We start from the raw sequence: 27633 nt of genomic DNA on the forward strand, positions 1-27633 counted from the left end.
CTCCAATATAACTTAACAATTTATTTTTAGCCTGCAATGCTTGAATGAAGCACTTACATCCACGACAAGGGAAGGAGGAAAGGCTGCTGTAGAAAAACAGGTAATTCTACATGGTGTCAAATCAATGTAATGAAAATATTTAGATTAACTAAGCTTACCTGTCTGACAGCATCTAAACAAGTTGGATATTAACTTAAGATATGCATCTTTGATTGAGTTCTTTACATGGTAAGAATGGCCACCAAGACCTGTGTTTCATAACACAAAGAAAAGAGACTTTGCTGCTGCTTCCACAATAAATAGCATAGTTCTGGGTTAGTCTAATGAGCTGGTGCCAGCAGAGTAAAAGTTTATGCATTTTAGATTAGTACAGTACCTAATCATGACAGTCAGTAACTGGTGTAATATCCCATAAAATTTTAGATAAGGAAGTTCATATTCCTCAGCAATAGTGAATTACTCTGGGGAAAATGGCCTGGTCTTTGCTTATCTTCAGTATGCAAACAAAATCTAGGCTCTGTGCTAATGACCAAGAGTCAGCAATCAGTCTAGATTTCCCCTACAATATTGTTGCTCAAATATTGGAAAAGTGTCTAGTTTAATTTCATAATGAGTTTGCACTCGTTATGGATCAGTTTTTTGACGTGTCCATGAGTATGTCTGCATATAGCTATATCTCTGTCATCTGCTGGGGAAGTAATGGTAGAACAGGTAGACTCTCTTTCCCCAAGTGTGATGTACAGAATAAGAAAACCAGTGAAAGTTGAACCCCTGAAGCAATTCCAGTAGCTGAAAATGTAGAAGGGACTTCAGTTTTGGATTTGTGGAAGAAAATGTTAAAATTAATTGATGCACATTTTTATTCACCTAGATAGAAGAAATAAATGAACAGATCAAGCGAGAAAGAGAAGAAGCAGAGGCTCGTTTGCGCCAAGCGATGAAGAGTTCAGAGAGGTCAACAAGTGGTGGTGGAGGTGGAAGTAAAAACTGGTCAGAAGATGACTTACAGTTATTGATTAAAGCTGTGAACCTCTTCCCCGCTGGGACTAACTCAAGGTACTTTTTCATGTTTTAAATGTAAAAGACAATTAAAAAAAATAAAATAAAAAATTGCAACTTGTGGCATTCCTTGTGAGACTTCAGAGCACCTGAAACAAAATTTTGCTGTAGGGCCCCTACAATGTCCCTCCCTGTATGCTTTAGAGAATCCTTTCATTTTATCTCAGTGCAGGGCAGAGACCTTAGTCAGTAACAGGCCAACCCAAACTCAGTGCAATTTAATAGAAACATTCTGTACTCCACTTACTGTGGCTGTAAAGTAGCATATTTGGTTTAAAGAAATGAGAGTGCTAAGGATTAGAGCCATGCTATTGCAAGCATAGACCTCACTATAATTTGGGTATAAAACAGCTAAGAAATTAAACATCTCTCACTGCTATTCTACCCTATGCTATTTTGCATTGTTTGTTTTTCCATTCTTGGTGTAGGTGGGAAGTTATTGCCAATTATATGAACTTGCATTCTACTACTGGAATAAAACGAACAGCAAAAGATGTCATCAATAAAGCAAAGAGCCTCCAGAAACTTGGTATCTTTATTATCTTTGTAAGATGGTCTGCGTGCTTCTATATTATTTGTGTAATTTATTTTTCTTTAAATGCAAAACAAAACATTCATTGTCCATTCATGGAAACGGTTTCTATCTTCAGTGAGTGAAAGCAGATAGAGGAAGTAAAATGTCATTATTAGCACAACCACTGGTTTTTGCTCATTCTGAGTGGAAATCATCCTTGTCAAGATGAATTTTTAGATCAGTGCTGCTGTGGTGAAGAGATTTTACCACGAAATACAAACAGGCCTTGTGCAACGGCTAAACCACCATGCTGTGTTGAGATGCAGTTCAGTTTAAGACTGAACCATCACGATGCTATCTGTATTAATCATTACTGAAAATAAAATCTCTAAGAAGACCAAGACATTCCTTTCTTCCAGCTCAGTGTTCCACTAGAGAGAGAGTGCATTATTTAAAGGAGTTTCTCAGTCACTTTGTACCAAGCTACTTGCTGGAATAAGAAAAATACGTAAAACGAGGGACAATATCCTGATTACCTGCTGATAGAGCTAGGTATCCACACTAATGCTTAACTGATTTAGAGCCTCATCCTGCAGTCATCACTCCTGGGAATAATCCCACTTGGCTACAGTGGAACTAAGCATGTGATTAGGGCTGCAGGATCAGACCCCAGGGGACCTGGAAAACCGCTTTTATGGTACAGTGTAAACATTAGAATGGGATTGAAGCTTTTGGATCTGTCGCTTTTGGATCAATATAAATCTCACCTAGTTTTCATCTAACAACCTTTATTGCTAACCTTTGAAATGAAACATTACATTCATCTTCAAAATATCTGAATGCTAGCTTTAGGCTAACTTGCTATATGATGTGTTAGACATTATGTATGGCTTTTTAAACTTCCCATTGTGGTTTCTGGTCTTGTCAACTAAATGAATCTGTATTGTCCTCAGACCCTCATCAAAAGGATGACATAAACAAGAAAGCTTTTGATAAGTTTAAAAAAGAGCATGGAGTGGTACCTCAGACAGAGAGTGCTGCACCATCAGAGCGATTTGAAGGTAAGGCTGTAAGAGAACTATTTTCAGCCCTTCACAAACAATTCTATGCCTATAGTTATGCTTGATAAAAGATAGTGGCCCGGATTCCTCTGCAGGAGCTGCCTGCAGGTGCAATAAGAACCATAGTTCAGTGAGTGCAGAATATGGCTGAAGAACATGTTGGCCCAGGACACTTATCCATTTGAGGCAGCTGTCCGATTTAATGCAATCTGGGGGGCTCCCTTGTCTCTCCTATAGATCCTTCTCATTTCCCCAGAAGCAACCCCAGCCACTAGAGCCACACTGTCAGGAACTGTGGGGTTCAGGAGATCCATTATAGGGGCAGAGAAGCTATGGGCCCTCTCCACAGATAAACTTGGCTTTGCACAGAACCCCAAGATCTGCACTGGACACTTCCCTCCCCAAGGCGCAGATGATCACTTCCTTACTGAAATGTGAAAGGAAGCAGTTATAGGCTTCTTAAGTGGTTTAAAAGGCACAAGTTTCCTAGGAGCATTCAGGCTAGCTCATCCCACTACAGGGGTAAAGTTTTATATAATTAGAGGACTTTTGGCTAAATATTTAATATTTCATCACTATTCTCATTTATCAATGGCTTTTTATAAAACAGGACTAGTCACAGATTCAGCCCCTTGGACTACAGAAGAGCAAAAACTTTTAGAACAGGCTTTGAAGACATATCCAGTAAATACTCCTGAAAGATGGGAAAAAATAGCAGCTGCTGTCCCAGGGCGGTCAAAAAAAGACTGCATGAAGCGCTACAAGGTAGGAAATGCTGTTGTGTCTTCATCCTATGATTATATGGTTAGCCTGCTGCAATACCTAGTCTCCACAACTGTCAGAGCTGCTGTTTCTTCAAGAAAAACAAGTGGTAAAAATTAGTTGGTCCCAGGATATGAGAGACACAAGGTAGGTGAGGTGGTAATCCTTCACTGGACCAACTTCTGTTGTGGGAGGGATAAGCTTTTGAGCTTCACCAAGCTTTCATTCAAGTCTGGGGAAAGTAACCAGTATGTCTATGCTAAATACTTGTTTCATAATCTATTCCAAATTGTATCAGGGGTAGCCATGGTAGTCTGTATCCACAAAAAACAATGAGTCCAGTGACACCATAAGGACTGACAGATTTATTTGGACATAAGCTTGCTTATGTCCAAATGTTAGTCTTTATGGTACCACCAGATTCCTCGTTGTTACTGTGAAACAAGGGGTTCATACATGCTGAAGGAGAGTGCTTAAAATTAAGTGGTCAGTTAAGGGTTAGCAGGCAATATGATGATACAAATTATGAGCCATTATGACACCATATTGTAACATACCTTTATTTCCCACTTAATTTTAAGCAGTCTCCTACAGCTTGTATTCAGCTTAAGCTATGTCTACACTTAACACTACAGCTGCAGTGCTTCAGTATAGACACTCACTACAGCAATAGGAGGGGTTCTCCTGTCACTGTCATTAATCTGCCTCTCCATGAGGCAGCAGTTAGAAGAACTCTCCCACGGACCTAGCACTGGATGCCAGGGAGGGGAAGGAGGGGTTTGACTTAAGGTTTGGCTACACTTACTTTTCATAGTGCTCTAACTTGCTGGCTCAGGGGGCTGAAAAATCACCCACCTGAGCGCAGTAAGTCAGAGCACTTCAAAGCTCTAGTGTAAATAGCCTCCGAGCACTGGGAGCCAATCCCCTTGTGGAGGTGGATTACCAGGAGTGCTGGGAGAGCTCTCTCCTAGTGCTTGCATGTGACTGTGCTGCTGCTTTGAAGTTTTCAGTGTAGCCATGCCCTTCGACACTCTGGTTACCTTTCTCTAAAGAAGAGCTCCGATGCTCATCCCTTCCACCAACAGAAGTTGGTCCAAATGAGGTAATTTTTTTAAATCTTGTCTCAAATTAAGGTTAACAAACATGACAAAGCATTAACACAATAGTGAAAGAAGGAAGTTAGCCGTCTAAGCTGTACAGTTACTAGGAAAGGGAGCATAACTGACTAGTAATATCACATCTTGGCTTTAGATATTCAGCCTCTGCTTTCTAAGAATTATGCATGCAACTGAATACTTGTATTTTCCAAAGGCAGGCCCTTGGCTATCCAAAATCCTATTTTGGTTGGCAGAGTTCAGTCACTATATGATTAGTTGTCTGAATTTAAGTGGTTAAATATACAAATTTGTTTCTTTTACTCTACAGGAACTTGTTGAAATGGTTAAAGCAAAGAAAGCTGCCCAAGAACAAGTGTTGAATGCTGCTAAAGCAAAGAAATGAGACTCAGTGACAATCTTTATGTTCTGTTTTATAATAAAATGCAAATACTGTACATGTTTTTATTCTTTAGACAAATCACATGAATAAATGTTAACTTTCTGAAATTAGTTTCTCCAACTACACAAGGGTAAGGACTGAGAATAACTGTCAAGGTGACTTCCCCGTAAGTGACGTTTGTGTAATTTTTGGACACAGTTTCCCATGGTAGGGCTTTTGGTACTGAACTTGAGGGGCAGGGGGTTCAGAGAAATCAAATGTGTTTGTCTATATGCCTTGTGACAACTGCTTTAGAAATCTAGTAGTTTCATTAAAACATTTATCATGTGTTCTTAATCACGTAGCCAGTACATGCCACTATGGATTCTGTTATAATCTGGAAGTTGTTCAATTGGACCTGGAAATTAAAAAAAAGTCAGTCAAGACATCCATTTAAGCTGCAGTTTGGCATAGTGATGAAACAGTGAACGAGAATAAGCTTACCCACAGCAGCAATGGCAGGGCACTTATCATAAATGTACTTTGTGCAAATCTCTCTTATGCTCTGGGCATCAATAGCCTGAAAAGTGTTTTAAGAAAGGTAAGTTAATATTTTCTTGGACAAAGTCTATTAGAGCCAAGAGCTGATTATAATAAAATGGCTCTACAGCTAATCAACTGGTAAGTTAGCTGCCATGTCTTTCTAGAGCAGCAGTTCTCAACTCATGGGCCCATCAGCACACAGCTGTGACCTGTGACACATACTCAAGGCCATACAGAGATGGTATATATATTGTGTGGATGTGGCCCACAATGGTAAGTAGGTGGAGAACCATTGTTCTAGAGGGCTAGCAAAGTTTCAGACAACCTTTCATCCTCTGTACCAGGGGTGGCTAAACTTTGAACAGCATATGATAATCTTCAAAAAGTTTGAGAGCCTGGACCACCTGCTGGGACTTGAGACTTCAGCCCCATGGGAAGGGGGGCCTCAGGATTTACGCCCCACCACCCAGCTGCAGAGAAAAATCCCTGAGCTCCCCCCATTCTCCCCCAGTAGGCAGAATAGGGGGAGCTACACCAGCCACACTTCAATTGTAAAAGAGCCACATGTGGCTCACGAGCCACGGTTTGGCACCCCTGTTCTATACCGCATGCTAGCTGCTACATTAACATTCTTCATTTAAAAATACACAACGCATGCATTACTTACCTCAATTCTTGCTTCAAGTTCAGGAATTGGAATTCTACGATTGTAACACAACATCTGTCTCCCAATGTCCTCGCAGATGGGGGTGGACCCTAATGAAGGCAAAAAATACTCTAGTTATCAACATACGAGTAGAATAAGAATAAAAATCCCAATTTTATCCTTACCATCAAGCTGTAACAGCATATTTGTTTTTAAAAGGTTCGTGGCTCGAGATACTTCACTTTCAGTAACACTTGTGCAGAGTCGTATCCTGAAAGACAGTTTGAAGTGCTAGTAGGAAATTTTACAAATTTAAGCAAGCAAGAATGGCATTAGTTACCTGAGGTAGGGTGCCATATTTCATATGCACATTGCTAAGACATCATGCATATTAATACACCAATACTAGAATGTCATTTCTAGAGAAAGCAAGGTTGGTGGTATTCTCAGCATATGTAAGTGGAGGATTAGAGATTTATCCCTGTATCAAACTTCTTCCATACAAGTAGTAGGACTAAAGGGTAAATGTAGGTTGAATCTGAGGAAGCTTTCTAATGGCACAAACCACTTAAAGTTGTTAGTCTCCACAGGAAGATTGGGAAAGCCATATCATTGAGATGTTTAGAACTAAACCAAAATACTACACTAGGGCAGCAGTTCTCAACCAGGGGTACATCAACTAACCTGGATATTTGCCTATTTTTATATCAGCCTACAGAAAAAGCACTAGCAAAGTCAGTACAAACTAAAATTTCACACAATGACTTGTTTATATTGTTCTATATACTGTACACTGAAAAGTATGATGTTTATATTCCAATTGATTTTATTACAGGGCAAAAAATGAGAAAGTAAGCTTTTATTCAGTAGTTGTGTGCTGAGAGACTTGTATTTTTATGTCTGATTTTGTAAGCACGTAGTTTAAGTGAGGTGAAATTTAGGGGTACACAAGACAAATATCACACTCCTAAAAGGGGTCTGGCAGTCTGGAAAGGTTGAGAGCCCCTGCACAGGGAAACAACTCTTAACTGCAAGTGCAGGGAGATGTATTAAAACAGAGGTTTCCAAACTCTGGGCTACACCATGCTGGCTGGTCACACAGGGCTAGCCTACCCCCTCCCCCAACAATGCTCAATTCCATTAAGCAAACAAAAAACTACATTTAATCAATTGCTGTACTTGCCATAAACATCACGTAACTAGATTTGGGAAGAACAGGAGGGGAGATGGGCCACAGAAACCTCTTCAGGATGTAGCCCATCCTATGGAAGGACAAAAAGCCCCTTGCAAAATGTCCAAGAAACGTTCTTATCTGACTTGAATTTTATCTGTGGCTCATGTAGTCCAACTGTACTCAGCCAGTTCAGAAGGTGGGTACTCTGGTGTCGAGATGACTCAAAATAGGCCCTAAGTTACACCATTCCCCAGCCTAATTTTCAGAGAAATCCTTGCACAATCACACCCCTACAATTTCATTTAGTTACAATGTACTTACTATAATTTCATCAGAAGTGGGTCCAATAGAAGATACTACCTCACCCACCTTGTGTCTACATCTTCACTGGCAATCACCAGAACTACAGTTAAGTGCCAGATAAAATGTCTAATTGGTTATTTGCTTGTGCAATTAGCCATCATCCATGCCGTTACTGTGTTAGTAAGTTAAGGAATTGAATGTGCTTCTCTGAAATGTAAACTAAATGCCACCGAGTCTGCAGTTTATAAACCCTCCAATCAAGTTAGAGAAGATATAACAGACCTTATTTAGTTTGCATCTTACTCCACAGAAGATTACATTTTCTGGCAGGAGGGATGGGAAGGGTAATGTAATTTGTAAATCAAATGGCTATTACTACTGTTTTGAGCCAGATTTTGCCACTCTTACTCTTCCAAGTAGTACCTTACTCTTCAAGTACACCCACTGCTTTCATTTGAGCTACTTCCAGTGTAAGGTACAGTCAGAGTGAAGCAAGGGTGGGAGAAACAAACATCACAAGCTTCTGAATTTAGTCTACTTGTTCTTTCCCAAATAATTTGGGCAGTGATAAACACAGAACACATTTTTGAAAAAGCGGCTATTTTTAAATAGCCACTCCTCAACCCAAAACAAGCTACTTGGAGAAAATGTGTTTTCTTACCACTCTCTCTGAACGAAGTGCATCATATCCTGTACAGTGGATGGTTCACAAACCATGTACAGCCCCCACAGTCCAGTATCAGTGTAACAGGTGTTGAAAGACTGGAAGCTATGACACAGGTTGCCATGGCAAGTGATTTGGGCAAGCTTGCTGGATAAGTTCTGTTTACACAAGAAGATAATATTTAAAAAAACCAAAACCCCGAAATCCTAAAATTTCTCTTCCCCCGCCCCCCCCACTAAGCTCACCCATTGCTATTTCAAGTGTGACAGATTGGTAGCTTCCTCCACAGCCAACAATACTGCTAGGAGTATGCACCAGATGCTTTTGTATAGAACAAGCAGCTTCCTCTTCTGAAGCTAATATTTCACTCTCCAAGTGACACCTTGAACTTGTCAGTTTTAAACTGCAAAGGTTTTTTTTTTTTTGGTTTTGTTTTTAAAAAGTCCTACAAAAATAGCTAGTAAGATTCCAAGAGAGGGAACAGGCACTGGGATATTCAATGCCTACAGCTTTGGAGCCTATTTAGTTTTTCCCCCACTTGTTTTCACTATAGGTTGCTAGGCTGTATGAGGGCTCCTCCACTTGGGTTATTCAGTGTGCCATTCCCAAAATGCACCTGCACCCAAATTCTCATGTCACGTCACACGGCAACAGAATGCACTCAGAGACCATTGGGCTAGATTTTGATTTTTTTTAATGCTGATAGAAATATCCAGGTAACTCAATTCCATCTCAGACAAGGTAGAATTTGTGAAGTGTACTGATGCTGGCAAATAACTGAATTCAACACCCCTTACTGGTATAATCAACCCTCACCAAAGTGCCCTGAGGTTCACTCACCACACCTCCTCCAAAGGAACGATCCCAATTGCCTATCAGAGTATTTGCTACCATAAGGGGAATTGTATCTGGGTGAGACCAGCCAACTGCTTCGACAGCTATTGCGATGTGTGCCAAAGGCATCTTGTCATCTCTTATACGAATCTGAATCACAAAAATGTTAACTCCAAATGTAATGCAGCGAACATACTGTAGCGTGTACATTTATTCATTCAAATAAAGGAAACTAGGAACTTTCAAATAAAATCTAATGCAAAGTGTAAAAAACTTTACTCAATAATACTCTTAACTGTCTGTGTAAACCTAAAGCTGTGTGTAAGGAAGTCATTATAATAGTCATTTTGCAGATGATTAAGTGAAGACATAGAATGGCTAAGTGATTTGTCAGAGTCAGGACAGAGCTGGGAACAGAACCCAGGAGTCCCAAGTTCCTCTGCTGTAACCTTTAAAAACCCCTGCCCAGAAATATATCAAGTGAACAGGCTGATTTTCAAGGATGGTGAGCATCAGCTGCTCCTATTAACTTTAATGGGAGTGATGGGTGCTTAGCATTGAAAGTTAACACTAGAAACTCAGATCAAACCAGACAATTGGTTAATATTAATCAGTGTTGCTTGTTGATCTGATTAACCTGAAAAGGCAAAAAGCAATCTTACTGCTTACCTCACTACCTGTGAATCTGCAAGGGGGCAGGGCCGGCATTCCTCCTTCCTGAGTAGACGGTAAGTTACCAAAATGATAATTTGCTAAATCAAGCAATTCATCATGAGAGACTCCTGAACAAGAGAGTTTCATATAAAGCAGTTTTAAAAAACGTATCATCTAAGATCATTTTTCACAGAAGTTAAAAAGCTCCAACCAAGATGCCAGAGTTACAACAATCCATCATAACTGTTGGTTCTCTCCCAACTTGATTACTGTACATTTCTGATTTCCTCCCCACCCATTCCACTTCATTAAATGCCATTGCTAAAATCATCTTCCTCACCACCTTTCTTGCCTCCTCTATCTTATACAGCACCAAACACAAGCTCCTTGTTCTCAACTTCAAGGCCCTACATAATCTCACCCCACCTTTCTATTTTATCCTATTCCCTCTCCCATTTTGAACACCATCTCCTTCCTACATTTGTGGCTTTGTGCTTTCCGTCACACTGTCCTCTTACACTCGTAACAGCCTCTCAGTTGAAAGCCAAGCACCCTCCTTGCCTAAAGATACATTTAAGGATGTCCCTGAAAGATTACTGAGGGGAAAACAGATGAGATGCAGATATACAGAACTTTGAGGGCTAATAGACTTCTATGACCTATTAAGTAGTGGATAAGTCATATTTCTGCATCTGATCTTTGTACCCTCTCAAAGTTAAAGTGCTGTGTTTTTAACCTTATTTTCAAGTGCTTGCAGCGATGCATGTCTCACACTAACCTCCAGCAGCAGCCAGCACTATTCTGGGTCCTTTATAATGTGTTGTTATGTACTCCACCAAGTCATTGCGATTTATGGATCTGTACTGGTAAAGAAAAAATTACTACACCTCCTGTCAGCATAGGTAGTGTCTACACTGCAGCGTTGGAGCGATGCAGCTGTGCCACTGCAGCGTTTTAAGTGTAGACAAGTTCTACGAAACAGAAGTTTCACATTGCTTTGGACACTATTCCAAACATGTACGACTGAGTGTAAAGCATTCAGAGGAATTTCCTCTTTCAATTCCACCTTGGGCAACCCCAAACACTTCATAAGGCAAAAAGAGAACAGAAATTGTTCCATTTATCTTTAAGTGTGGTTTTCTAATACTGGAAAGTAACCATGAAATTAAGACAAAGGAGAAACAGAAGCTGGATTTACTTGATGTTTTCTGTGGGTCCTAATATTGTCCGTCCCAATGTAGTGTTCTGATAGGCTGTGGCATGAAGATAATCAAAGACAACTTCCTGCAAATTGGTTTCAACTTCCTGCATCTCTCGAAGGATAACTCCTCGCTCCCGCTCGATCTCTGCTTCCCCCAGTGTACTGTTCTGTATGATGTCAGCAAGAATCTCCACAGCTAGTTGAAAACACAAAGGAATGGGGGGCAAGTGTGCTTCGGCAATATTGAAACTTTCAGCTCACTATATTGTAATCAAATAAGCAGCTCAAATACATATAATAAGTGGGCAGAACTGTTAGCAAAGCTTACAGGAAGATCCAACAGAAAATTGAAAATAAACTTCTACATAGTGTAATCTTATTTTGTAATATTCGTTTTAGGAAAATTTTAGTGCCCTTCTTGGAGAGAATGTGTGTTCTTCAGGGATTTCTAAAACTTCTCATCAAGGAATTGTCAATATGCATTATTTTATTTCAGATGAACACTATGGCGTAAGACAATTCACTTAGACATACCAAGAACGAACAATTTGAGAAAACTAAACAAAAATATAGCTTGTTCTTCAACTGGCAGCCCTTTGTCTCTAAACATATTGTGAAAAACAAGCTTCCAAGAAGAGAGAAACAAACAGCTTAAATTAACCACAACACAAATATCCAGGGCCCTATCATACCTTCCCAAGATCAAACACACTGAAGGGGCACAGAATGCTCAAGATTCTAAAGTGAACCTCCCAGTGTGTTTGAAAAAAGTTCCCTTAGGAGGACAAGGGAGCCAAAGTAGGGGCAGGGAACATGGTCTGAAAACTCCGCTTACTCCCCTGCAGATCTCAGAGAGATGAATTTCACATCTTTAGCCCCAAAGGAGAGGCACCCCTCCTGGGGACCAAGTGGCAAGCATGGGACACAATGCTGAAATGCTCTTCTCCAAACCTGCTAAGCCTCATCCCCATGGAGTTTCAACAGGGGGATTGCCAAGGAAAGGAGGTGGGAAGCACACTGCAGAGGCACTGTTCTCCCATTTCTGCTTCTTTAGAGGGCTGTCAGCTCATTTAATTCCTTGTTGTTCCCCTCCTCAAAATCTTTAGGAAGGATGCTCCTTCAGAAATTCTGTAGGACAGAAGCAGTTACCTCTTGGCAAGTCCTTTGAGAAAGCCTTTGCATAATACACAGTTTGTTCTCTGGACGTGTAGGCATTAAGATGAGCGCCCATGTTTTCAATCTCTAGTTCCAAGTCTAATTGAGACCTCTTTTTTGTCCCCTGAAATTAAAGTGAAAAAAATATTTACTTCCACTCCAGAAGGTACCTACCCACAAAGCAGCTTTTACACATAGGGAATAGTAAGGGTTTATTTATTTTTATTTTTTTTAAAAAGCTGATTTGAGCACAAGAGAAACAACTGGTCTGAGGCGGGGAAGGCTGGCACATCAGTCTTTCCCCACTGGAAAACTAAGTTTAAAGCCTGCACAAATCCCAAGTGAAAATTAACTTGAGGACAGAGTACCTATTTGTCTCCTACAAAGATTAGTTAAATTCAGCATGACTCAACTCTACCAATCTCAGGTATCAGCAGGAGTGGATCAGTTCAGGATTTAAACATAGCAGCAGAAATATGGAAGGAAGGTTACACAACACCTGACTCAGACCAGTGTTGTTTTGACTGCACCTCAGTAAGTACTCAAATTGTTAACTTTCAAATGCTGAAACAACATGCAGAACTAATTCCTGAAACTAACAGATCTATCATTCTTGAATTCCTTCTGTCAGCCATTTTTTGTTTGTTTTTCGTTTCTAATAGATCGAACATGAAATTTTTCTTTCAGGCAAGGCTAGAGCAGCACATGCAAATGTACAGGTGAAGCCATACAGATCTGAGGTGAAATCCTGACTCCACTGAAGTCAACAGCAACTTTGCCATCAACTTCAATGAGGCGAGGATTGCATCCTTGATTTTTATTTTGGACAAAAATCCAAATTGCTTGCGTTTTCCTGGTGATTTTGAAAAGTGATTGACTGAAATCAGTTGTAAAGAGTCTACATAGTTATCCTTAAAGATCAGTAAACAACTTTAATTTTAAAAACCATCTGAAAACTAGTTTTAATACTTACCTTGAAAGCCATATGCTCCAGAAAGTGAGCCGTTCCGTTGTTCTTCTCATTTTCATACCTGCTTCCAGCATCAATCCAAAGACCAACCTTATTAAATACAAATATTAATCTTACTATCTAATAGAAGATAGCATTGGCATTGTTTTGCTGGTTCTTACTTTGGCTAAGATTTTACTTTTTATAAATAGATTATATATGGGTTTTCAAAAGTAACTAGTGATTTGGGTGCCTCAATTTTGGGGTAAACTAATTTGCAGTTAAAGGGGCACAATTTTCTGAAAGTGCTGAGCACCCATGCTCTGAAAAATCAGACCCCTTTACAGTGTTTCATGTTTGGCATCCAAAATCACTAGTCACTTTTGAAAGGCTTAGCCCTACCTTCACACAAACTTGTGTTCATTATTTACAAATTGTTGTTAACTACTTCTGCTAAATACTCTTACCGATAATAGTACATCTAATTTCACAATGTAATGAAAATACATGTAGATAGTTAAGTAAAAAATTCATTCACAAGTTACCTACTGTGCATGTTGAGAGTCCAGAATCTTCAGAAGCTACTCTCAGCCCATTTTCCAGAGAACACACTTTAGTCTCAGGAACATTTAAGACTATTTGCGGTGCTGCCTTGGTGGATCTGAATCTGCTTGTCCCAAGTTGTATGGACTGTAAAGAAAAGCCATAAATTACATGGTGCTTGTCAGGACAGCACGTTCCTGAACTTAGAAGTATGAATTATTTATTTTTGTTTTGTAAAATTAGCATTGATTTGGTGGCCACTGCTCTTCTCCTCAGAAATACACCAACTCTGCCCAGAAAGGAGGCATGAAGGAGCATAAAATGGACCAGTCTACAGCTGACCCCTTTTAATTCAATGGCTGTGAGAAACTTGGGTTCAGCTCAAGCCACTTAATCTTTTTGTTCCTCAGTTCCCCATGTGTAAAATGGGGATAATAGTAAAAGCATTAAAGATTATGAGGGGCTTAGATATTACAATAAGGGTCCATGTTAGTACCTGAACTAGTCCCAGAAGGGCCAACGTCTACAGCTCCTCAGTCTGAACAGATCCATGTTTTTATCCAAGGAACCCAGAGCTCAGCCTGCAATACCATCCCATATAGCCTACAGAATTAAGTAGGCTGTTCCAGCTTCAGCCAAAAATTGCAGGGCCACACGCACTGTGGCTTGCACAGATCCCGCACAGCTGGGCGACTACAAAGCTTAGGGTGGGGGCACGGGGTGGGAGAGTCTGGGCAGGTCCCGGGGCGCAGTGCGACCCCGTGACAATAACCTCAGCTGAGACTGGTTTCAGAGTAACAGCTGTGTTAGTATGTATTCGCAAAAAGAAAAGGAGTACTTGTGGCACCTTAGAGACTAACCAATTTATTTGAGCATAAGCTTTCGTGAGCTACAGCTCACTTCATCGGATGCATACCGTGGAAACTGCAGCAGACTTTATATATACACAAAGAATATGAAACAATACATCCTCCCACCCCACTGTCCTGAGCTATTACCAGCAGGAGAGTGAGTTTGTGTGTGTATGGGGGTGGGGGGGATGTGAGAAAACCTGGATTTGTGCAGGAAATAGCCCAACTTGATTGTCATGCACATTGTGTAAAGAGTTGTCACTTTGGATGGGCTATCACCAGCAGGAGAGTGAATTTGTGTGGGGGAGTGGAGGGTTAGAAAACCTGGATTTGTGCTGGAAATGGCCCACCTGATGATCACTTTAGATAAGCTATTACCAGCAGGACAGTGGGGTGGGAGGAGGTATTGTTTCATATTCTCTGTGTATATATAAAGTCTGCTGCAGTTTCCATGGTATGCATCCGATGAAGTGAGCTGTAGCTCACGAAAGCTCATGCTCAAATAAATTGGTTAGTCTCTAAGGTGCCACAAGTACTCCTTTTCTTTCAGCTGGGACTACAACTCCCAGCGGCCCCATGAAAACCACAAGGAGCTGCGACTACAGCTCCCAGCATGCACCGCGCTGGAGGCAGCCCATTGCCTTTTAATTGCCGGCAGCCTGTGGCCCGGCCAGGGGGTTGGGAACCCACTCAGCATCTCCCCAGCGCCCCGATCCCCGTCACTCACCCGGTTCGCTGGGGCCGAGCCCCGCACCAGGTGGCGGCCAGGCCAGGCCCAGAGGAGCCGTCGGGCCGCCACAGAACCTGCAGTCAGCACCGCCGCCGCCATCTTAGATAAGAGCCGGGGTGGCCGCGCGTCTCGACTTCCGGCGGGAGCGTCCGAGGAGGGGGCGGGGCGCGCGCCATGGCAGATTGGGGAGAGGCGGGGGCGGGCACAGGAGGGGGAGGGGCGTGGGCAGGCGCGGGGGAGGGGCGGGGCGGGCACAGGAGGGGGAGGGAAGTGGACAGGTGCAGGAGAGGGGCGGGACGGGCACAGGAGGGGGAGGGGCGTGGACAGGCGCAGGAGAGGGGCGGGACGGGCACAGGAGGGGGAGGGGCGTGGGCAGGCGCGGGGCGGGGCGGGCACAGGAGGAGGAGGGAAGTGGACAGGCGCAGGAGAGGGGCGGGAAGGGCACAGGAGGGGGAGGGGCGTGGGCAGGCGCGGGGGAGGGGTGGGACGGGCACAGGAGGGGGAGGGGCGTGGACAGGTGCAGGAGAGGGGCGGGACGGGCACAGGAGGGGGAGGGGCGTGGACAGGCGCAGGAGAGGGGCGGGACGGGCACAGGAGGGGGAGGGGCGTGGACAGGTGCAGGAGAGGGGCGGGACGGGCACAGGAGGGGGAGGGACGTGGGCAGGCGCGGGGCGGGGCGGGCACAGGAGGGGGAGGGGCGTGGACAGGCGCAGGAGAGGGGCGGGACGGGCACAGGAGGGGGAGGGGCGTGGGCAGGCGCGGGGGAGGGGTGGGACGGGCACAGGAGGAGGAGGAGGGAAGTGGGCAGGCGCAGGAGAGGGGCGGGACGGGCACAGGAGGGGGAGGGGCGTGGACAGGCGCAGGAGAGGGGCGGGACGGGCACAGGAGGGGGAGGGGCGTGGGCAGGCGCAGGAGAGGGGCGGGACGGGCACAGGAGGGGGAGGGGCGTGGGCAGGCGCGGGGCGGGGCGGGCACGGGAGGGGGAGGGATGTGGGCAGGCGCGGGAGGGAGGCCGGCCCTGGAAGGAGGGTGTTTGCAGGGCCGGTGTGTGCGGGTTGGTGGCGCAGTGGTCTGCGCTGCCCGTGTTAGCCGGTGCCCCACGACTAGTGGGACCAGAAGGCCCGAACCGTTGGGCTGCGGGGGTCAGTGGTGGCGGAAGAAGAATTAGGATCGGCGTGACCCCGAATTGAGAGGACAAAGCAGAATGAATTTACTGTTGCGTTAAAACCTTCTCTTGGAAAATCTGGCTTTTAGCAGCAGAGCTGTGTTTGTAATCCGTACTGTCTCTAGTTTGCTAGTAGAGTGCGTACGTGATGGGCCAGATATATTGCAGCATTCTCTCTGTAGACTTATAAAAGCCTCTGTCAGCACACAACTTAAGCCTCGGGGAATTAATTACGTATGTTAAAATAAGCAACACAAAATTGCTTTCACTGGCTTCTTTTGCATTTATATTCAGATCAAGTTTTGTAAATTTCACACACCCCCATACCTCCACCCTCCAATTCTCTCAGGACAGCACTTTATTTTACAAAATTTAAATGAGCCTAAGTGGTTGACAATGTCCTTTTAATAACTAGTATTATTATTAAAATATGAAAAATATCTGAAGCTCATGATGAGGCCATTTATTTTCTGGTTTAATAATTAATGACAGCTATGCGACTCAGTCCTGCAAATTTAGTAAACAAGCATGTCTTCAGTGGGGCTATTTGTACAAGTAAGGCAAAGGAGTTTTGATCTTAATATTACTCAAAATGTTAAAAAAATAGACTCCTAAATACAGTGAACAGTAACAAGAAATACATTGTCTTCTACAGAAGTGACATGGAAGTTTTGATTTCAGATTGATTGCAGGATCAGGCTCTTTATTTTTAAAATAGAATTCAGATAATGCTGCAAAATTTTATTAATACAAATAGTCTTTATTCACTTGAGTAATCCTTGGGTTACTTGCATGAGAAAGGGGTATGCATGACTCACTCACAGGATCATTTACTTGCTTTTGGTTATTTATGTGCTTTGAAATGGGATGCTAAGCTTAAATAGGTTATTATGGAATCAGGAAAAAACATTTAAAAATGCATAAGGCAGGGTCGAAAGAGAAATTATCTTTCTCAGCTTACCATTAAAGTTCTTTCAAACTCTGCAAACACAAAATGATAACAGTTAAGCCTTGAATGTTCATGATTAGAACAAAAAGCCCAATTATATATAAGTTACAGAGTCTGTGCACAAAATTCAAGAATAAATCTGCCTTTGGATGACAGTTTAAAGGAGTCCAATTCTTCTAAACCTCAGAAGGGGCCCATAATATTTTAGCAAACTCATAGTCTCTGGTGACATACAGTATAGCTATGGATTAACCCATTATACTTTAGGTCTGAAGGTTTTATTGTACTTTACTCTGTTGACCCAAGCCTAGGAAGAGAGCAGACATATGTTGGTGGTCTAGGCGTTTAGAAATATTTACCACAATATTAATGTAGGTTGGATTCTATGCACAATGTATATTTTTGTTTTTTCCCACCATCAAAATGGAAAACAGTAGCTTTTTAATAACACAACTTACCCATTTCAGTTTCACAAGGCTTTGGGTGGTGCTCTCTCAAACAGGGAACTGAATTCCACTCTTATTCACACTGGTTTTAAATCCAGTGTAACTCCACTGGACTCTTCTGAACTGGGAGCAGAACTTGACCGTAGCATTTTAAATTATTTGTAAATTTTATTAGAACTATTTGACTTTGTCTCTGAAGTATCTTGTATATCAGGCAGTAGATAGTTTATTTCCTGATGCACTTGATCTGCAGATTATCTCTGAAAACTCTTCACTTTCTTCTGTGGGGTGGGCAAGGATACTCAGTTTTATTCTAACTCTTTTCAATAACTTTTCTTGTCATCATAACTTAAGGTCCTCTGTGTTTCAAGTGTCCAGTAGGAATTTTTCTCTTGGAATGACAGCAAGATGACAGCCTGTATTTGCTACCCTTAAATGAAACTCTTCTTGGCATCACATAGAAGTCTTGGGTAAACACTGAGGGCAAAGTCCTAGCTCCAATCCTTCCAATGGGAGGATTTTCCCATTGACTTCAGGGGAGCTAGGATTTCAACCTAAGGGTGGAATATAATTGTTCTGGATGTGGGATTCGCATTCATGTTGCACGTGATAGCTATGAATTCAGCAGTGTAGGGTTTAAATGGCAGTTCTATATATGCACTAAGTGCAAAAAAATAAGGGCACGAGCCTGCAAACTTTACTTAATCACATCAATAACATTAAACCTAGGGTTGCCAATTTGGATTGGATGTATTCCTGGAGGTTTCATCACATGACATAGTCTTTAATTAAAGATTCATCTTTAATTCCTGGGGGTTTGGCAACCCTAAGCCCATAGGGTGAATTCTTGTTCCCATTGAAGTCCATGGCAGTTTTGTCATTGACTTCAGTGGAACCAGGATTTCACCCATGATATTTGCTGGATCAAAGCCTAAAGATTTTTTGTTTGTTTGTTTTTGTCATTGGGGACACTTTTTCTAGTTCTTCCCTTACATACATTAGTCTCCCTGTGCTAGTTGTGTGGGATACTGAAACCCACGCATAAGCTGATCCACCTCTCTTGTAGCTTTCCACAATGGGGTATGTGTTGCTGCCACAGAGATTGTTTCTGAAGAGCTGTGCATGTTCCTCTGTACAATTGATAGTAGACATCCACTTAGGCCTTGCGGGGGCTTAAATAGGAGGACCTTGCACACCAATCCTCTGCACCATGAGTGAATTTCATTCATTGGCTGTCCCGGTTGTTGAAAGTGGGTATTCAAGTCCTTGAACTTTTACACTAACTTTTGTTTTAATGACAGGTTTCAGAGTAACAGCCGTGTTAGTCTGTATTCGCAAAAAGAAAAGGAGTACTTGTGGCACCTTAGAGACTAACCAATTTATTTGAGCATGAGCTTTCATGAGCTACAGCTCACTTCATCGGATGCATACCGTGGAAACTGCAGCAGATATTATATACACACAGAGATCATGAAACAATACCTCCTCCCACCCCACTGCCCTGCTGGTAATAGCTTATCTAAAGTGATCATCAAGTTGGGCCATTTCCAGCACAAATCCAGGTTTTCTCACCCTCCACCCCCTTACACACAAACTCACTCTCCTGCTGGTAATAGCCCATCCAAAGTGACAACTCTCTTCACAATGTGCATGATAATCAAGGTGGGCCATTTCCTGCACAAATCCAGGTTCTCTCACCCCCTCACCCCCCTCCAAAAACCACACACACAAGCTCGCTCTCCTGCTGGTAATAGCTCATCCAAAGTGACCACTCTCCCTACAATGTGCATGGTAATCAAGGTGGGCCATTTCCAGCACAAATCCAGGTTTTCTCACCCCCCTACCCCCATACACACACAAACTCACTCTCCTGCTGGTAATAGCTCATCCAAAATGACCACTCTCCCTACAATGTGCATGGTAATCCAAGGTGGGCCATGTCCAGCACAAATCCAGGCTCTCTCACCCCCGCCCTTCCCCCCGGGGACACACACACACAGAAACTCACTCTCCTGCTGGCAATAGCTCATCCAAACTGACCACTCTCCAAGTTTAAATCCAAGTTTAACCAGAACATCTGGGGGGGTAGGAAAAAACAAGGGGAAATAGGCTACCTTGCATAATGACTTAGCCACTCCCAGTCTCTATTTAAGCCTATTTAAGTCTCTATTTAAATAGAGACTGGGAGTGGCTAAGTCATTATGCAAGGTAGCCTATTTCCCCTTGTTTTTTCCTACCCCCCCCCCAAATAGGTCATTTTGGATGAGCTATTACCAGCAGGAGAGTGAGTTTGTGTGTGGGGGGGGGGGTGAGAAAATCTGGATTTGTGCTGGAAATGGCCCACCTTGATTATCATGCACATTGTAGGGAGAGTGGTCACTTTGGATGAGCTATTACCAGCAGGAGAGTGAGTTTGTGTGTTTTTGGAGGGGGGTGAGAGAACCTGGATTTGTGCAGGAAATGGCCCACCTTGATTATCATGCACATTGTGAAGAGAGTTGTCACTTTGGATGGGCTATTACCAGCAGGAGAGTGAGTTTGTGTGTAGGGGGGTGGAGGGTGAGAAAACCTGGATTTGTGCTGGAAATGGCCCAACTTGATGATCACTTTAGATAAGCTATTACCAGCAGGACAGTGGGGTGGGAGGAGGTATTGTTTCATGTTCTCTGTGTGTATATAATATCTGCTGCAGTTTCCACAGTATGCATCCGATGAAGTGAGCTGTAGCTCATGAAAGCTCATGCTCAAATAAATTGGTTAGTCTCTAAGGTGCCACAAGTACTCCTTTTCTTTTTGTTTTAATGATAACTAAAGGTCTTGATAGCACTTTAATGAGCTAATGTTCAAGAGCCATGCCAAAGAGATCAGTTTTAAGGAAGCATATGAATAAGGAGATTGATGCATCATATGTGAGGGGTGCAGTGCAGCAGAAGGCGGGAAAATGACAGCGGATGAAGAGGATTTCTCTTTCGCATTGAACGGCCTTCAGAAATGTAATAACAAAAACGGGAATGTTTGTTTTTTAAATTGTAACTGCTGTAACCTGCTTGTCTGGAATCTTGACTTCTCATCACAGCCACAGAGATCCATCCAATTTATTTTATTACATATGTAACCCTTCTGCCAGGTGAAGCCAGCAGCAACCAGGGCTGGGATCAATATCTAGGGGTTCCTTTTCAACAGTACAACACAAAACTGGCTCAAGCTTTTCACAGTAACCTGGGAAAACTACACACCACCCCAGGTGCCTCTGAGAGGTAATACTTCCCCACTTGCAAGCAGAGTCTGAGTGTAGAAAAGAAACTTTTAATGAAAGGAGAGAAGTCACCTGACATTAATTAGGTAAAATGCCACAAGCAGGATTCATAAACATAAAACTGTGAGCAGGACACCCGCCCTGGAGTGTGTGGGGCAGTGTCTTCTGCCTCATGCTCCTGAGTCCTACAGCCAAACATTCCTTTACTGTGCCCCCCTCTGTTCCCTCACCATACCCCACTCATAGTGGTTTTCCTTGATCAGTGAGGGCCCGGGGTCCAGAGATGCATCTGTGTGAGTTCACCTCCCACACAGGAAAGAAGGAACCTTGCTTGATCTGCCATCTGAGCGCTTGCTCTGGCTGGCCACCCTGCCAATCGTGGTTCTTCTTTGCTGGCTGCCCCGCCAGCCACAGTTCCTCTCCACTGACCACCTTGCCAGCCGTGGTTCCTCACTCCTGGCCACCCTGCCAGCCTCTCTTTCCTCACTCCTTGCCACCCTGCCAGCCGCTCATTCCGATGGCTGCCTCGCCAGCCACTGGCTTGGCAGCCAACTGCTTGTCAGCTGACTGTCAGTCACCTTCTCTGCCATCTACCTGTCTGCTGTGACTTCTGCTGCCACCTGCCTGTCTGCTGTGACCTCTGCAGATTTTCATCTCTTTGCAGGCTGGGCAGAAACACTGCTCCTTCATAAGTGATTTCAGTTCCTATTTGAGCCCTTTAAAATAAGAAAGGCTCCTAATGGAGCCTATTTAGCTCTACATTTGAACAGTGGGGAGGAACAGGTTAAACCAGACCAGGAGCTTTGGGGAGAGGCTTCACCTCCTGGCTTGAACACCTGTCCTCACCCCTCTTACTTTCACAGAGCTCTGGCATTCAAGCCCCTGGCTTAATGAGGTCCTTTCAGCTGAGGGTGACCCCCTCCTTTGGGCCAGGTTAAGCACAGTTCTGCTCCCCTTTATTCATACAATACAGACAACAACATTGATAACAGCATTTCACTACCCTTGCATTCAGTACTGAAGTGATTTATAATCCAACATGAGCCAAAGCTGATCACTTGGAGCTACACAACTCCTGTTTGCTAGATACCTACACAGAGTAGGTGTGTTCATGTAAATACAGTTTACTCCTGAAGTCTCTCCCCCTCCTGAACTAGCTGTCAAGGGAGAGTTCATTCAGACCCTGCTTACACATAAATATATAATTAGGGCCCTACCAAATTCACATCCATGAAAAATGCATCATGGACCGTGAAATCTGGTCTTTTGTATACTTTTACCCTATACTATACAGATTTCACGGGGGGAGACCAGCGTTTCTCAAATTAGGGGTCCTGACCCAAAAGAGAGTTGCAGGGGGGTTGCAGGATTATTTTAGGGGGATCACAGTATAGCCACCCTTACTTCTATGCTGCCTTCAGAGCCGGACACTTAGCTCTGAAGGCAGCACCCCACCAGCAGCAGTGCCGAAGTAAGAGTGGCAATATCATACCATGTCAGCCTTACTTCGGCGCTGCTGCCTTCAGAGCTGGATGGCTGGAAAGTGGCGGCTGCTGACTGAGGGCCCAGCTCTGCAGGTAGCAGTGCAGATGTCAGGGTGGCAATACCATACCATGCCAGCCTTATTTCTGCATTCCTGCTGGCGGTGGCTCTGCCTTCAGAGCTAGGATCGCAGCCAGCAGCCGTTGCTCTCCAGCTTCCCAGCTCTGAAGGCAGCTCCGCAGTCAGCAGCAGCACAGAAGGGTAGCAGTACCACAACCCCCTCTACAATAACCTTATGACCTCCCCACAACTCTGTTTGGGTCAGGACCTCTACAATTACAACACCATGAAATTTCAGATTTAAATCAGATTTCCTATGTCCGTGAAATTGACCAGAATGGACCATGAATTTGGTAGGGCCTTATATATAATACATATTTGTTTCCCATTTCTCCACATGTCCTTTCGATGACAGTTGTGGAAAAGTGAAAAAGGCTTGTAATGAGTGGTAACTAAGGGCCCGGGACACTGCTAGACCTTCATGACTTGGGAGCCATGCCATCCATGAAAAAACATATGCTCTAGTTTATACTTTACTGTTTAAAAAAGAAAATAAACTGTAACACATGGAAACCTTTCCATATACATTGGTCAAACTAGGCCAGGAACAATGGAACAGTTGTTGGCCCATGTGAATGGATTGATAGTTTCAGTCTAGATCCTCATGAGCAGATGTCTATATAATAAACAAACAAAATCCAGAAAAAATTCCAATAATTGGCACTGTTGTTGGCTGTCTTCTGAAGGAGTCAAAGGCTGTGTGCACATGGATGCTGAACTACCCTTATCACCACTAGGTCACTCTAGGTCAGGGCTGAGGAGCAAATGGAAGCTTGTACAGTTATAACCCATGGTAAATATGCTCTAGGGAGAAACAGAGCACTTCAGCCTCCAGAGCTGTCCGTCCTGCACTGTCCAACACAGAAAATTTGCTACCTTGTTTAATGAAGAGAGAAGCATTTGAAGAGCAGCAAAGGAAGGAAGTAAAGCACCTGAAAGAAGCGTATCCAACTAGCTACATATTTGGTTCTGTTGTTCTTGGAGGACCATGGACAAAAGCCATCTACACATGACTAGCCACAGTGCAATCTATATTGTATAAATTAGTGACACAGTGTGCACATGGTCTTACTGGTTGTGTGCTCTGGTCATTGGCCATAATCATGAGTGGTTTCAAAGCTCTGCATTGCACTTTTTTGTTCAGTTTGAGGGGGAGGGGAAAGCTGTCTTCATCTAATGAAGCAAGTATATGGTAGAGTAGGAACATATCATTGGTACAGTAGCTCTACTTATTTTATTATCATGCCTTAAATGCTGACAATGTATTCAGTGCTGTACTAGACAATGCTAAGAAGCTAAAAAAGCTGTAGTAATTTTGCTTCAGAATTAGGGATAAGACCGTTGTTTTTACATGAACCATCATACAATGCTCAAACTGAACACGCTATCTTTGAACTTGAAAAAAAATGGAGTTAAGTCAAACCTCAGTCTCATTATGGGTAGGAAGAGTTGCAGGCCCCTGGAGTGCCATTACTGGTAAATGTCTAAAAAGCTTAGAAACCAATACCACAAGGGATATTAGTATAGTAATAATCTTGCAGTAGACAGTAGATTCCAAGACCAGTCCAATGCAACAACATCATCAGAAGTGACTTTTCCTCTTGCAATATGTTAAAGGTAAAATCATTTATTCTACGAGTGCTAGAGATGCAAAACCAATTCTGGGAAGTTAACATATGTTTTGGAATTGTAAGGAATTGTCACTGGAAGGTACTGGAATTTTTTATATTAATAAAATACTTACTATGAATTGTATCCTTACACCAAATTGTCACCATGCCTCCATGAGTCACAACTGAGAATACCAAATTCAGGACAAGCTGCTGGGAAAAAAAGCAGACACACCCCAAAACTGGTGGTTATTCTTCCATGAGATATACCAAACCAGCAACAAAAGTAAACTTCTGTCTCACCACACTGGCTAACAAGAAGTCAGAAATGCAGCCTCCTTACGTATTCCAGTCCTGGATTCAACATCCAGACACTAGACTTAATGATGAGTGGTTATTTAAAACCAATTTCATCAAACAAAAGTGTTCTTCTGATCCTAAAGGACCAGCCACATACCCAAGTCAATGTATAACTCAGATCTCATTCAATAATCATGCTGTTGCCAATCCTTTAGTATCTAAAATCTAAAGTTTTATTTTAGAAAGAAAGAAAGAAAGAAAAGTTAAAATTGGCTAAAGGAATCAAATACATACAATAATTGCAAAGATTTTGGATCAGACTTGTAGCAGTGATGGAATAAATTGCTGGCTTGTTAAGTCTCTGGTTGCTTCCAAATCATTGGAAGGTCCTCAGTCCTTTGGTTAGAATGCTCCAATTAGTATAAGTCCATAGTCCAGAGGTGTAAGCGGGAAAGAGGCAAAATGGAGATGTTTTCAGGACATCACACTTCTGCCAAGTGAAGGGAAACCCATTATTCTCACAGTGGAAAACTACAGTAACAAGATGACAGGTTTCAGAGTAACAGCCGTGTTAGTCTGTATTCGCAAAAAGAAAAGGAGTACTTGTGGCACCTTTAGAGACTAACCAATTTATTAGAGCATAAGCTTTTGTGAGCTACAGCTCACTTCATCAGATGCATCAAAGCTCATGCTCTAATAAATTGGTTAGTCTCTAAGGTGCTACAAGTACTCCTTTTCTTTTTTAGTAACAAGATGGTGTTTGGCAAGTCACATGTCTATGCATGCTTTGCTTAATCATAGTAGACCCATATTCTAGTTAGCACATTCACAGGAAAGCCCATTAAGTGTAGATAGGCGTCTTCCATGGTCCATTGTGAGTTAAGTGTTCTTTGATGGGCCATTCAACTTGAATAGTTCCTTCACAATGTGCTGGCTAAATATCTTGTTGGTGTTACCAAGAAGCAAACATATTTGAAATACAGGTACACAGGGCTAGTGCAACCACTAGGCAAACTAGGCAGTTGCCTAGGGCGCCAAGTGGTTTGGGGTTGCCAAAAAGCGGTGCCCTGGCTCAGCAGAGAGGAGCCGCCTTCCCATCAGCAAATCATAACATTTCTATTGACTCCTTACATGCTACACTTTGTATAAGATTTGTTGCAATTATATAACAGTGGTAGCAATAATGATCTACTCTACATAGTCATATTTTAATCAGATAACATCACACAAAGCAGTCATTTTATGGCATGCCTTGAGTACAGGTACTTTGTACCTTTATATAAATAACTGTGGTTTTTAAAAGCTGCTTTGATGGGCTGATGGTGAAGGAATTAATCTTGGCAATGAAAGGACACAGTCTTCTGCCGTAAGAACACTATTTACTGTAAAGAAAATAGACCAAAAATGTTCTCCAAAATTTGGCAGAAAGCAGTTGAGCAAATTAATAACTTAGCAAGGCTGAGTCACTTCACTGGGTTACTTTTCCAGACCTCTGCATTCAAAGAGTTTTGAAATTGGGATTTAGTTCTTTTTTCCCCCTTCTTTCTTCTCTCCCCCTGCCATGTATTTCCTCCAATCATGTGTAAGGAGTCCTGCTTTTATACTGAGATTTTCTATATGATCTTGAGGTTATACTGTTCCCATAAAGTAAGCATGTATTCATGTGACAGGGCTCAAGTTTTGATGATCAACAACTCTAAGCTGTCTGTAGGGAATTGAACCCCGGGATCTCTTGTACTGAAAGCATAAGCATCTACTGCTTAAGTAGTTCTTTAGGTAGCATTTGAAGCAAACTCATTATCTCAGGCTATGTCTACACTACACAGCTTTTAGTGACATGGCTGTGTCATCACAGCCATGCCACTAAAAATCACGCAGGGTAGCTGCTGTTTGTTGGCTCTCCTGCTGACAAAAAAACTTCTACCCCCAACGAGCAGCGTTTGCATTGTTGGCAGGAGAGTGCTCCTGCCAACAATGCACTGTTCACACTGGCACTTGTTGCTGCAAAACTTTGTCTTTCACGGGGCGGGGTTTAACACCTCTGGAAGCCAAAAGTTTTGTCGACATAGCCTTAGGCCTTGTCTACACTACGAAGTTTTGTCAACCCAAACAGTGAGGGAGGGAGGGAAATAGGGAAAAGGGAAACCAAAAAAGACAAATCCCAATGTCCTCAGTGATTCTAAGAGAAAAAGGCCTATCTGGGAAAAAATTCTGCCCCCTTAACCTAGTGATTTCCGTGCCTAGAATTTGGCCGGCACCAGATGGATCAGGCTGAATAGGTTCCAAACCTCTCTGAAGCTCTTACCTTCCCAACAGGGACATCTGTTTTCTAGCAAAATTAGTACTGGGAAAGGAGAAAACTCGAAGGAGGCTCCTCCTCATGTTCACATACGGGAACCTGAACTCTCTCTCAGTCCTCAAGGAGAGTCCTTGAGAAGAGACTTGCTATAGCAAAGCCATGGGGGTCTCTGAGAGGGATTCTGCAGCCTTTCCTGCCTGGCCATTGTCAGAGTCTCTCTCTGAGGTCACCACCTCCTGACCTCCTTTGAAAAGGCCCTTGTGATTTCACTACAGGGCTAATGTCTGACCCCTGGGCAGCCCCTTTGGATGTTTGAGCTGCTCCCCCTGTGTCACCCCACTCAGTGTTAGTTCTGGGGATCAAGCAGGCTACACATGAAAACATCAGAGGCTGTTCAACATGCCACACTCAGCTTTTCATAGATTTGTAGACAGTTTGGCCAGAAGAGACTGTTAGATCATCTAATCTGACACTCCTGTATATCACAGGCTTCCTGTATAGCACAGTAGCTAGTTTTTGACCAAAGCACACTCCGGAAAAGCATCTTATGAGGACATCAAAAGATGGAGAAACCACCACTTCCCTTGATAGTTTGGAAGATACTGATGAAGTGAGGGAATTGATCCCACGGCCACACTTATGGGTCTTCATCTGAGTGCCAAGTATCTGAGTGTCATTTCTCCTGTGGAGAGGCAATCTCTCTTCCCCCTTAACAAGAGCCTGACTTTATTGTCAATATAAAGGTCCATGAGTATTGGTGAGCAGGGGCTTGTTTACTCTAGAAAGTTATAGAATCATAGAACTGGAAGGGACCTCGAGAGGTCATCTAGTCCAGTCCCCTGCACTCAAGTATTATCTAAGATCTAGACGATCCCTGACAGGTGTTT

The 27633-nt window shown here is 43.0% G+C and overlaps 2 protein-coding genes across 4 annotated transcripts in view; one reads left to right on the plus strand and one right to left on the minus strand.

The window, feature by feature from the left end:
* DNAJC2 (DnaJ heat shock protein family (Hsp40) member C2) overlaps positions 1-4948 on the plus strand; it is a 23113-nt gene extending 18165 nt beyond the window's left edge. For 2 of the 3 annotated variants that reach the window (XM_084622903.1, XM_084622904.1), the window contains exons 12-17: positions 31-100; positions 872-1056; positions 1488-1588; positions 2527-2634; positions 3245-3399; positions 4822-4948. In XM_084622903.1, the coding sequence (XP_084479029.1) occupies positions 31-100; positions 872-1056; positions 1488-1588; positions 2527-2634; positions 3245-3399; positions 4822-4896 (694 nt within the window). In that variant the 3' untranslated portion in view covers positions 4897-4948. Of the gene's footprint in view, positions 1-30; positions 101-871; positions 1057-1487; positions 1606-2526; positions 2635-3244; positions 3400-4821 lie in introns of those variants that run through there. The other variant, XR_014710789.1, reaches the window with a different exon arrangement.
* Positions 4904-15264, minus strand: PMPCB (peptidase, mitochondrial processing subunit beta). Its single transcript, XM_084622925.1, has 13 exons — positions 15117-15264; positions 13545-13685; positions 13020-13106; positions 12041-12170; positions 10889-11087; positions 10469-10548; positions 9706-9818; positions 9043-9186; positions 8200-8360; positions 6247-6332; positions 6083-6171; positions 5377-5452; positions 4904-5290 (listed from the first exon to the last, which is right to left on the minus strand). Exons 1-13 carry the CDS (start codon positions 15216-15218, stop codon positions 5226-5228), a joined length of 1473 nt encoding a protein of 490 aa, XP_084479051.1. The 5' UTR covers positions 15219-15264; the 3' UTR covers positions 4904-5225.
* Between the last annotated feature and the right edge of the window lie 12369 nt (positions 15265-27633).

Source organism: Lepidochelys olivacea, assembly GCF_965140295.1.
Source record: "Lepidochelys olivacea isolate rLepOli2 genome assembly, chromosome: 1".
NCBI lineage: Eukaryota > Metazoa > Chordata > Testudines > Cheloniidae > Lepidochelys > Lepidochelys olivacea.